At 46.5% G+C, this 12,883-nt stretch overlaps 1 protein-coding gene across 1 annotated transcript; it reads right to left on the bottom strand.

Moving 5' to 3' along the window:
* Positions 1 to 9,004: 9,004 nt before the first annotated feature.
* On the bottom strand, positions 9,005 to 11,659 carry LOC109759745 (GTP-binding nuclear protein Ran-3). Its single transcript, XM_020318585.4, has 7 exons — positions 11,391 to 11,659; positions 11,053 to 11,179; positions 10,816 to 10,933; positions 9,962 to 10,051; positions 9,674 to 9,853; positions 9,454 to 9,531; positions 9,005 to 9,341 (listed from the first exon to the last, which is right to left on the bottom strand). Exons 1-7 carry the CDS (start codon positions 11,391 to 11,393, stop codon positions 9,269 to 9,271), a joined length of 669 nt encoding a protein of 222 aa, XP_020174174.1. The 5' UTR covers positions 11,394 to 11,659; the 3' UTR covers positions 9,005 to 9,268.
* Positions 11,660 to 12,883: the final 1,224 nt, after the last annotated feature.

The following is a 12,883-nucleotide window of genomic DNA, read 5'->3' as shown; positions in this document are numbered from 1 at the left end:
AACCTATACTAAGCAGTTTAGGATAAGCAGGTAGGTAACAATAAGTAGGTTACAAAAGCAGGCTATGCATCAGAATAGGAGCAATCAATTACAGTAGCAAAATCTAATGCAAGCATGAGAGAATGGAATGGGCGATATCGGGATGATCAAAGGGGGGCTTGCCTGGAAGCTCCGCTGAAAGGGAAAAAGGGTCGTCGTCGACGTAGTCGATCACAGGGACATCAACAGCAGTCTCGGGGTCTACCGGAGAAGAAGAGGGGGAAGAAACAATAAATACAGAGCAAACAAGTGCAAAACTATGCATGGCAAGACAATAAGCAGTGCTAGGGGTGTTCTAACGCAGTGCTACACGATACCGGCGAAGGGCGATAACATCCGGGAATGCTTTCTTGATGTTTGGCATTTTCGGACAGATGAATCGGAGGGGGACGGTTGCATGTTCAGGTAGTTTGGGGCATCTGACAGGCATGTGGTTAGCGTATCTGGGTCCGTCTCGTTTTTTGATCAACTTTCATGTAGAAAGTTTTTCGATCCGAGCTACGGTTTAATTTATATGATTTTCTGAAGTTTTAATAGTTTTCTAGGATTTCTGAAATTCTACTAAGTCTTAGAATCTGTTTATTGACTAGCCAATTTGTGAGGGCTATAATGGGTTATTCATAGCTCTAATGGGGATGATTCCTATAGATGATTTACTCTACTCCAAGAGTACTACCAATCCATGCCATCTGATTGCATGAATAGTGCATGTAGCTAGTCCAAATACAGTCCCAAACTAGCTTAGTTAGTAATATGTTTCTTCCGTTTTCTGTGTTAACAGAAGATGCACTTTTGTCATTGTTGTATCAATTAATCCATTCACCTAATGGACTTGTTCCAGTGAGATGAAATGGAGTTCGTCAAGTGTACAAACTATTCCCATCATTTTTATTTATTTTCGAAGTGATTTGCTAACTGTTTTGTTGATGCAAAAAGGGCAAGTCAGTAAGCAGCAGCAGTACAAAGCTAGCTACTGCTACAGTAACACTACAGTAACTGAATGTTACTGTAGCAGTGCTGCACTAGTAGCAGCAGGCAGCGAGCAACGAGCTGCTGGCGGCTGCGGCCGCAGGCAGAAGCAGCGCATTAGCGAGCAACGAGCTGCTGGCGGCAGCGGCCGCAGGCAGAAGCAGCGCATCAGCGAGCGAGCGCGTCCGGCGTGCGCGGACGGCGGCAAGCGGCAGCAGGCGCAGGCGGGCTCGCGGCCAAGGGGCGCGCTGGGCGTCAGGGGCGTGTCGGCGCGGCCGGCGCGGGGCTGGGCCGCAGTGGGCGCAGTGCATGGCGCAGGCGTGGGCGGCGGCCGGGGCGAGGCCAGGGTGAGGCAGCACGGAAGGGCGCCGGGTTGGCCGGCGTGCGGTTGGGCAGCAGCGGCAAGGGGCGGCGCCGGCGCGGCGGAGCTCGGGTGTGCGGGCGTGGGCGCGGGGCCGTTCGGTTGCGTCGGCTGGGGGGGCTTGCGGGGGCGTGGGTCGCAGCAAGAGGCGACGACCGCGACGCTTGGCAGCAGCAGTGACGGCAACAGGCACGAAGCAGCAGTCAGCGGCGGCAGCGACAGCCAGAACCGGACGAACAAGGAGTCGAGCCTACAAGGCATGGCAATAGGTGCTGGTGGGTGTGGCGGGTTCCTAGGAAGCCCAGGAGCTCGCTGTCGTGCCCAGCAACGACAGACGCGGGCTGCAGCATGGCACACCACAAGGCAGACGACGGTGGGCTCCGACCATGGCAGGGATCGCGTATAGAGGATGAGCGCGAGAGATAGAGGTGAGGGGAAAAGACAGAGGGCTCACATCGGAGGTCGATGGCGCATTCGGGGAGGCTCGGGGAGGCGCCGGAGCACGGATCCATGGCGGGGTAGCGGTGACGACCGACGGCGAAGACGAAGGCGACGGCGACAATGGAGCGGCTCTCCGGCTCGATCCAGCGGTGTAGTCGAAGGAGCAGAAGGCGACGGAGCCCATGAACCTGCCGGCTTGACACGGGGAGGCTATTGGCAACGCGGGCGGCGAAGCAACGGCAACGACATGGGCGGCCATGGGTGGATCTGGAGGAGGGAAAAGCGATGAGGGAGAGGGGAGTTGGGTGGCAGAGGAGTGAGTGGGGCGCGGGGGAGGACCGAGGAGGCGGGGATCCTTATCCCCTCCTCCTCGACGCAGGCGAGGTGGTCGGTCAGAGCCCGCCCCTGTAGCGACCGAGATAGAGGAACATGAAGGTAGGGGGAGGGACCGAGAGGGCAAGGTGGGCCGACTGGGTCGGTCTGCTGGGCTAGGCCCAGTGGGAGTCGGGGGGTTTCTTTTTCTTTTGCTTCTTTTCTTTTTCCATTTTCTTTTAGCTAGCAAATGTATTTTGTACAATGTGGGACTTGGCCAGATAAATACCTTGCATTTACTAGCACTGCCACAAAAAGTTTGGGAGGCTTTTGAGTTTCTTTGAAATTTGCCATAGATGGAAAGGCATTTAAATGAGTGTTTAAGCCACAGTTATATTCACAAAAGGGGATTTAAGCACTTTACAAAAGTATTGGGTCACCACCATAATTAGTTATGGAATATTTGCCACACTTTGAACATTTTATTTTGCAGGTTTGAGAAACTTGAATTTTGGACTTTAATTTGAATTTTGAATTTGAATTATGATTTGGATCAAGCGAGGATTAGCAACAGTAATGTGTAGACATGGCACCATTAGCGGGGGATTACTGTAGCTTAATTATCCGGGCGTTACACCCCCCCCCCCATGGGTCCGAATTGGACTAGGGGAAGGGGGCGACGCCCCCGTTGCCTTTTCTTACTCCCTCTCTCTTTCCCTCTTTCCTTCTCTCCTACTCCGAAAAGGAAAGCACGCCCCTAGAGAGCCGGCCTCTCTCCCTCCCTCCTTTATATACATGGGCAGGGGGCACCCCAAAGGCACACCAAGTCTTCTCTTAGCCATGTGCGGTGCCCCCTCCACAGTTACACACCTCGGTCATATCGTCGTAGTGCTTAGGCGAAGCCCTGCACCGGTAACTTCATCATCACCGTCGCCACGCCGTCGTGCTGACGGAACTCTCCCTCGTCCTCAACTGGATCAAGAGATCGAGGGACGTCATCGAGCTGAACGTGTGCTGAACGCGGAGGTGTCGTACGTTCGGTACTTGGATCGATTGGATCGCGAAGACGTTCGACTACATCAACCGCGTTACTAAACGCTTCCGCTTTCAGTCTACGAGGCTACGTGGACACACTCTCCCCGCTCGTTGCTATGCTTCTCCTAGATTGATCTTGCGTGATCGTAGGATTTTTTTTGAAATACTACGTTCCCCAACAAACCCATCAACATAATCCTTAATAAGAGCAAACTTCTCCGATATAGTGTAGTCGGAAGAATTCAAAAAGATAATTGGACTATCATGTGTGGGTGCAATAGCAATAGTTTCATTCTCAACATAAGGGACTATAGCAAGTTCATCTCCATAAGCATAATTCATATTGGCATCTTGGCCACAAGCATAACAAGCATCAAGTTCATCAAAAAAGGATATTTCAAATGAATCAACGGGATCATAGCAATTATCATGGCATTCATCCTTCGGTAAGAACGAAGGGAAATTAAATAATGTATGAGTTGAAGAGTTACTCTCATTAGAAGGTGGGAACGGGTAGCTAATCCGCTCTTCCTCCGTTTGTTCTTTGCTCTCCTCATTATCTTTTTCATCCAATGAGCTCGCAGTTTCATCAATTTCTTCTTCCATAGACTCCTGCAAAATATTAGTCTCTTCTTGGACAGCGAAGTTATTCACAGTAAATACATCAATATCGTAATTGTATTTATAATTATCATAGCAATATTTAAGGATGACAAGATTTTCAGGTCTATAAACTGAATCATCAAAATCTTCAAACTTTTCAAACAAAGATTCAATTTCATATGCACCCTTAAAAGCAACAAATTATTCTATTCGTTCCACATCATAGTAATCATATATACCATTAGCATAAGAAGCTAAGGTTTTATTATGATTAAATTTGCATGAAAAGGTAAGGTGTGGAACATTCATCCTAGAGCAACAAGTAAAATCATATCTGAAGCATACCATTTCAATATATTAATTTGATCCCATAACAATTTCCCTTTGTGAGTCAAGCGATAATCCCTAAAGTATTCACGTTGATCCAACATTACTCCCATTATATAGTTGAATGGGGTTTTCTCAGGATTATCTAAGTAGTGCATAATATCTTTCACATAACGAGCATCGAGGGTTTTAGGAGGTTCCCCATCTCCATGAGTAGCAGGTACAACTAATTTTTTTGGTGTTTCGTGTTCCATATCCATAACTAAAGGTAGAGAACAACTTAGAACAGGAAATAAAAAATTACTTAGTGATAAAGCAAACAAGCACACACGAGAATATTCACCCCACGCTATAACTCCCCGGTAACGGCGCCAGAAAAAGGTCTTGATAACCCACAAGTATAGGGGATCATTTGTAGCCTTCTTCGATAAATAAGGGTGTCGAACCCAACGAGGAGCTAAAGGTAGAACAAATATTCCCTCAAGTTCTATCGACCACCGATACAACTCTGCACACACTTAACGTTTGCTTTACCGGAAACAAGTATGTAACTATTTTGTAGGTGTGATGCTAGAACTACTTTGCAAGAATAAAACTGGAAGTACTTTGCAAGGTAATAAAAGATAGGTGCTTAGTAAAAGGGTTTGTATCAACAAGAAAGTTATTTGTCCCTAGGCAATCGATAGCAAGTACCGGTAATCATTCTTGTAATTTTATATGAGGGGGAGGCATGAGCTAACATACTTTCTCTACTTGGATCATATGCACTTGTGATTGGAACTCTAGCAAGCATCCACAACTACTAAAGATCATTAAGGTCGTGAAACCCAACCATAGCATTAAGTATCAAGTCCTCTTTACTCCCATACGTCATACCCCACTTACTCGGGTTTAAACTTCTGTCACTCTCGCAACCCAGCATAAGCGAACCATGAACATATTGCAACACCCTACAGCGGGACCCCTCACGTTTGCGCGAGAACGGAGGGCACCGTAGGACAGCACCATAAATAAAATATACAATCATACAAACCAAGATCACGATTAACCCACAGGACAAAATGGATCTACTCAAACATCATAGGATAACCATAGATCATTGGGAAATAACATATGGAGTTGAGCACCATGTTTAAGTAGAGATTACATCGGGGAGAAGGGGTGTTACACCGCTGCATAGAGGGGGAGAAAGTTGGTGTTGATGGTAGCAAGGTTGTTGATGTAGATCGCCGTCACGATCCTTGCCCCGGCGGCACTCCGACGCCACCGGGAGAGAGGGGGAGAGAGCCCCCTCTCCTTCTTCTTCTTCCTTGGCCTCCCCCCTAGATGGGAGGAGAGTTCCCCCTCTGGTCCATGGCCTCTATGGCGGAGGAGGGGCGGGAGCCCCTCCGAGATTGGATCTCCCTCTCTGTTCTCTTGTGTTTCGCGTTCTCCTAATCTGGCCAAAAACCGTTTTTTATATTCCAGGAGATCCGTAACTCCGATTGCGCTGAGATTTTAACACGATTTTTTTTCCGAATATAAGCTTCCTTGCGCCCGAAGTAGAGCTCCAACCAACGTTCGAGGAGGGCACAACCCACCACCACGCGCCAGGGGCCTCTGGCGCGCCCTAGTGTCTTGTGGGCTGTGTGGGCCTCCGTTTGCGGTATTCCAACTCCCAAAAATCACATATATTCCAAAATAATTCTCCGTGAAATTTTATTGCATTTGGACTTCGTTTGATATGGATTTTCTGCGATACAAAAAACAGGATCAATAGGTCAGTCCAATAAATCATATAAAAAGTTGCCAAAATTATGTGAAAGTTATGTAATAATAGCATGAAACAATCAAAAATTATAGATACGACGGAGAAGTATCAGCACCACACTTTGGGGCGAAGACTTTGATCATCATCATGTAGTTCATCACCATTGCAGTGTTGTGGTGGTGGTGTGGTAGATGTAATCGTGTGTAAGGTAACCTCGCCACATAGGGTAAAAGGTTAGCACACCTCACACCCTGTGTGCAACCAAACAACCAGCTTATGTGTGAGTTGAGACAATGCAGACAACCAAACAACATGCAATAAGCTATGCCCTAATGCAGGTAAGCACGATGCCGGCAACCAAACAAGTTACAGATGTTGGGTTTTAGGCTGTTTTTACTAAGCCGGGCTTCATTGAGCGGCAACCAAACACACCCCTAGGAGCTCCCGGAAAATGCACCGAATAGGGAATTCTACTGTAGCACGCATACTGCAGCTCGCGGTTTGAATTTTGGCGGACAGTTTCTGAAAAAGAGTTAACATTTTTAAATTTTGCGAACTTTTTTTGAAAACAGCTACATCATTTGAAAATGAGTATTAAAAAAACAGACATTTTTCAAGAAAAAAACAAAATTCGAAATGCTGAACATTTCTTTGAAATTGTGAAAATAATTCAAAATTTCAATTTTTTAAATATAAAGACATATTTTATAAATGTGAACAGTTTTTGGAAAATCCTGAAGTAAAACTTGAAATTCCAAAAAAAAAAACATGATCAGTTTGAAAAATGAGAATAATATTTGTAATTTTGAACACCTTTTTGAAAAAGTGTACATTTTTAAAATTGTGAACATTTTTTGAAATTTGTGAATTTATGAAGAAACAAAAAGAGAAAAGAAAACCACTACAGAAACAAGGGAAACCAGGAAAAAACAAACCGTTTCCCAAAACCCAAGCAGCTTACAAAACATTTAAACATTGAAATGGGTCGGCCTAGCTTGGTCGCGTTCATCGTTTCAACAACATTTTGACACAACGATCGTCATATAGGGTTACCAGACGAAACAAGAAAATGTATATTCGCACGTGGGCTGGGTCATCACCCCAAGCGTACCAAGGAGAGTATCTGCTTGTCGCCGCTCCAAAAATCGGGGTTCACATCACATATTTGTCTGAGTCCAAATGAGCAGAAGAAATGTCCTGACATGGCTGACCAGACCACGCAAACCCCCGAATGGACGTGACACAAACTCGGCACCTCAATAGATGTGGGACACAAGGACGCAGTGGCAGATCTGGGGTATACGTATAGCATGCCTAGGATCTCACAATAGTCTTTCTATCATAGAAAAAGTTTTTAAAACAAAAATACATGAATAGTTTAACTGTTGGCCCACTTGGCCCATTGGGATGTATCGGCCATTGCGAGGCCACTATGTATTACTTTGGGGCGAAGATGATTGATATGTGGTGTGACCTTGTGTGGCGGGAGAGACACCTGATGAAAAATGGCTGATCCGTTGATGATGGAAGGCATGTCAAGCCATAAGTGAAGTCTCAACCTAACAGCTCTTCGGCATAAATGGTATGTGCAATACCATCGCCAAGTTCGTATCTAGGTTTAGCTATGTTTATTAATCATAATGCTTTAAGTGCACGAGAGACAACATCCTGATACCCAGACCCATGAATTTGAGGCACAGGTACATGGCCATATGAAAAAGGGCCCGGACTAGGCGTATTGCATCAACTAGGCCAAGGAAAGGGTCGAGGCATACACTTCATCGTTCCGGGAGAGCCACGGGCCATGAGGATGATCCGATACATCATCCCATTGATCCGGTGGTGGTCATCAAGGCAGGAGAAGGGAAGAAGAATGGTCACTACTATCTTTGCGACGTTGCAATCTCCACATCCTCCACTCCCAAGCAGTCTCATATCCGAGAGCGAAGCACAAGCTCAAATGCTTCCAAAGCCTGGTGCATCTATGATTCACGAGCTCTGGGTTTGTATTTTCATTCATTGTTCCATGTCTTTACAAGTTTACACTATTGCATTGCAACCTTTATTTCAGATGCGATGGCATACTATAAACCAAGTTGGATGAAGAAAGGAATGCACGGGCGACAAAGCTGCAGTAAGAAAGTAGGTTATGGAAGGAAGCCAATAGAAGGCACGTGGAAGAGAACAATTATCTCCAAAGGCAAATAAAGATTAGTTATTTTCCAATAATAGCCAACAATAATAATATAACAAATTCTTTGCTACAATATGTAACAATGCTAACAATAATAATCCGCATATGCTTTTTGATTGTGACTCGGTTTTATTGTCTACCCCCTCCTTCTCCTTCGCACTCCTAAAGGCCGTGTCCACGAACTTGTTCTCCTGCGCCGAGAGGTTGTGTCAGCGAACGCCTGTGTTTGTGGTTGTATTTGTGGTTGTGAATTGTAAACTTTGTGTAGTTGTGCTTGTTATTGTGTGCTTCTGAACTAATGAAGTTGTGCTTCTGCTTGTGAATTTGTGATATATGTTGAGCAATGGCTTGTGATATGTGAGACATGAATTGTATATGTGTGCGCCTATTGCAGGGCTAATTGCAAAATTAATTTAAAAAAACAGTTGACCGAAGATTTGGAGTGTCGCAAAAGGCATGTGTGCGCCACATGACAAGCAGCACCTGGAGACATTTGCTGAGCATTGCCCCACGGCACTAGCCAAACACTTTCTACATTTTAAAAAGAAAAAAAAATTGCCAAGTGTCTGCGGGCAAACATAGCCCCTCTATCAAGAGTCATCAATCTTTGCCGAGTACGTCTGGTTTTCATCGAGTTCTTCACAAAGGTCGCCAAGTTCTGCCTGTTTGGAGCGCTTTTCGTGCAGTACTCGATAATAAACACTCTAACATAAGCTCCGACTAATTTTCAGCAACTCCTAAGAAAAACAATTTTCAGCAGCTCTGAAGTAAACTTTTTTCTACTGGAAAGCAATGAAGTAAACTTGAATACTAGTGTAAAAAACGCTCTTATATTATGCGACGGAGGGGAGTACTAGTGAATGGTTTCATAACTTTGAACAAATATTAAATGCGAAGGAACTTATCCACAAACTTTAAACTAAATTCATGTAATGCAAAGCAAGCTCTCGAGCTTTGTTGCCTCACCGAGGAATAGCAAAAAGTGGATTTTTCTTTAGATTTTTCTAATGAACACCACACTCCAGAATGGTAAAGAAACCGATTAACCTTCACATTCGTTCGGTTTTGACAAGCACTCGACAAAGAAATCTCAGATCAACTACCACTGAGAAAAACATGGAACTATCGCACAAACCATCGTCATCAGATGCCTACTGAATGTCTGATACGGATACAGAAGTCTCACTTCTTATAAGAGTTTGATTGAAACTATATATGCAGCCTCCAATTGATCAGCTCAGTCCATGATGTTGTCATCATCGTCATCCGGGAGGGGCATTGCCGCCGCAGCTGCTATCTCTGCCTCAATCCTGTATACAAAAGAGTTTCCCAGCATAAGAGATCAACGCAACATCACAAGCATGCAGTTTCATCAGAGGAAGTACAAGTAGTAGCCTTTAGAGTAGTGCATTGTTCACTCACTGTTGCTGCGCGGCGAGGTCGACGGTCACGTCGGCGGGGAGGAGGGCCGTCTCCTCGACGAACCGGAGGGTCATGTCCCTGCAAACGCAGTCATATATCTTATTAATTTGATCGTTCAGAATGAGCATATAACGTTAACCTATTTTTGTTGGAAAGGAGAATCTGTGTAGCATTGAGACAGTTGTGGTAAAGGTGGTGCGATGCAGCAGAAATTAGTTACCCTGAGAGCTTCCTTGCAAGGTAGAGGAAAGGCTTCTCGAAGTTGTAGTTGCTCTTGGCAGAGATCTCGTAGTACTGGAGGTTCTTCTTCCTGTGGAAGGTCACCATCTTGGCTTTCACCTGCCGGTTCTTCACGTCCACCTTGTTGCCGCACAGGACGATCGGGATGTTCTCGCACACCCTGATTGCAACAAAGGATAATTCAAGAGATGTGTGAGATTAATTCAGGACAACTGATGAAATAGTAACTAGGTGGAGACTGGAGATATTCTGGGAGAGCATACTCTACCTGCAGATGTCTCTGTGCCAGGTGGGGACGTTCTTGTAGGTGAGTCGGGAGGTGACATCGAACATGATGATTGCACACTGGCCATGGATGCTGAAAAACAGTAGGAGAAAGTAAGAATCCACTGTCAATGCGCACCAGCCAAAATAATAGCAGCACAAGTTTCTTGTTTTTTTTTTTGAAACGAGAGCAACAGACAAGGTATGAACCATTGTGGTCGATGACCATGCCATCTTATTTGCTTTGCTAGAAATCACAAACTCTTAACAACAGACCCTATAGTCTGACTCCTATAGTTGCTGCATGTAATCTAGTCAAACTCTCTAAGCTGCTGCAAAGCACTGCCTGATGCTTACCGTAATAAGTAAGATCAGTGCTCTTGAAGAAGGACAAACAATTAATTCCCAAGAAGCAGGCAGACAAGCTCCAAATGTGCTCTAAATACCAATGCACATGGCTCACCCGTTTAAACATCTGAACTTACTAGTATGCAAAACCATGAGTGCAGTAAGTGGTGTTCCAAAACTCTGAATCAAGAACTTGGGCTATTAGCCTACTTGTTTCTCGCAACTAATGCAAGTGATCAATTGGATGCCGTATCAGATGAATGAACAAGATAATACTAGTAATGTCGACAAACAAGGCCTGCAGTACTAATCGGTGTCAATGCCACTATAACCAACAAGAGTACTGATTGTTCCTAGGCCAGGAATTTGGAAGCCCCATCAACTTTGCAGGTACTAAAAGATAACTGAAAGTCTGAAACATCTGAAGCATGATCGGACGTAGATAGCATCATCTAACCATAGATTCAACATATATAATTGCGACTAGCTAGTTGATTTCAAGGATCTTACTAGTATCCGTCACGGAGGCCACCGAACTTCTCCTGTCCGGCCGTGTCCCAGCAGTAGAACCTGATCTTGCCGTGGCTCGTCTGGAAGTCCAGCGGCCGCACCTCCACGCCGATCGTCGCTGCAAAACACCGTGCAGATCAACAATAACAGTCAGCGACATCAAAGGCAACATCATCCCTCAACAGAAACACGAGATGCGACCGAGAGGTGGGAAGAATCGTCAACAGGTTCACTTACGTTCGTACTTCTTCTCGAACTCCCCGGTGACGTGCCTCTTCACGAACGTCGTCTTGCCGGTGCCGCCGTCGCCGACGAGGACGAGCTTGAAGCTGGGGTAGTCCACGGGCGGGGTGTTGGGGAGAGCCTGCAGGCGTAATTCGTTCAGAATCGGAAATCCAAACCCATCAATCGGCACACAAGAACCAAAACTAAGAGGCGCAAACCGCGAGCGGAATCTAGAACAGCGGAAGCGCAGCAACCGCCTCGAAATTCGTCGGGAAGCAACCGCCTCGAAATTCGTCGGGAAGCAACTGCCTCGAAACAGATACGAGAAGAGGTCGAAGAGATCCACGCACCATTGCGGCCGAAGCCTCCGGAGCAGGAGCCCGCGCTGGCGTCGGCGGGGTTCGGAGAGTGAGAGCGATGGGCTTCGGCGGCGATGCGAGGGCGCGTATCTGACGGACGAGGGAGAGGGGCCGCCGCGGCCGCGGTATATATGTGGCGTCGTCCGCTTCGATTCTAAGCTACCCCCTGCGAGCCGCGGTTGCCGGTGGCCGCCATGGTTTAGCTTGAGATCTAAGCAGGCTTTCCCACCGTACGATGTGTACGTACACGTGATCCTGGCCGTCCATCTGTGTGTCGGTCGGTTGTTAGCTTGGGATGTAAGCTGTGTCGCGCCGCACGCGACGCGACTCGTCCAGGGCCAGTCGAGACCGGTACGGGAAATTAGAAGGCGTGGTCTTCACGCTGACCCGGCGTTTCGGCATTGCCTTGACTCCGGTCTTCCAATGTTTGAAAATAGCGTTTTTTTTGGGCAGTGAACTTAGAGCTTTATTCAAACAAATGTGTTTGCTGGAAATTCAGCCATGAGACTGCTAACCAGAAAACTGAGTTTCACAGAGCCCGCTCTTGGTTACAAACAAATTACATGCCCGTTGCGCACATAAGTGCGCTGGACCATTTGCTGATCTGCTGACATGCTGGATTACGAAGGGATTAAACCTAGCAGTGAGCTCTTCGATTTCATAGAAAACTGATGCCACAACAGAACGACTGTTGAGGCAAGGGTTCCATAGATTAATAATCTCTAGGCAGTCGGTCTCCATCGTCACCTGAGCATAGCCCTCTAGATTTGTGAAAATAACTCTATCCCGCAGGGCTAGCGCCTCGGCAATCATTGGGTCGGTGACCCCTGGAAGAGGTTTACACCAGGCACCAGGGAGCGCACTCTGAGAGCAGGCGACACCCCTAGCAACGCTCGTTTCAGCAGAGTCCCGAACAGCAGCATCTGTATTAATCTTCACTTGTTCCGTTTCAGGTGGCCTCGAACCATGGCCGGCCAGTAAAGATGTTTGATGTTCGGGTACATCAAGCAAGGCCAAAGCCTCTCTGGTATGTCTGATTGAGTTCACCGGATCATACTTTTCGCCGTCGTGAATCCACCTATTGCGTGAGCTCCAGATAGACCACATGATAGTGATGATTGTTGCATGTTCCTTGCCCGAGAACATTGATCCACATAAAATGTCTCTTGCCCAAGAAGTTGGATGAAGCCTTGGTAATTTGATGTCTAGGACCAATCTCGCTTCTTCCCATAATTGACGAGCATGTGAACAGTGCATCAGCGCATGCTCGAGATCTTCCTCTTTGGCTTGACATACTTTGCATAAACTAACATCTCCGATATGTCTGTATTTCAGCGTCTTCTCGTCAGGTAGGATGCCCCGAAGGACCCGCCACCAGAACACACGCACCTTTGGGACTACTTTAAGAGACCATAATGCTTTCCACAAATGTGATTGATCCACTGAGGCTCCGGTAATTTGCCCCTCACCTAGAGCTAATTGTT

This window comes from Aegilops tauschii, chromosome 7 (genome assembly GCF_002575655.3).
Source record: "Aegilops tauschii subsp. strangulata cultivar AL8/78 chromosome 7, Aet v6.0, whole genome shotgun sequence".
Lineage (NCBI taxonomy): Eukaryota > Viridiplantae > Streptophyta > Magnoliopsida > Poales > Poaceae > Aegilops > Aegilops tauschii.
Note: the sequence above shows the minus strand (reverse complement) of the source record. Positions and strands in the feature narration are given on the sequence as shown.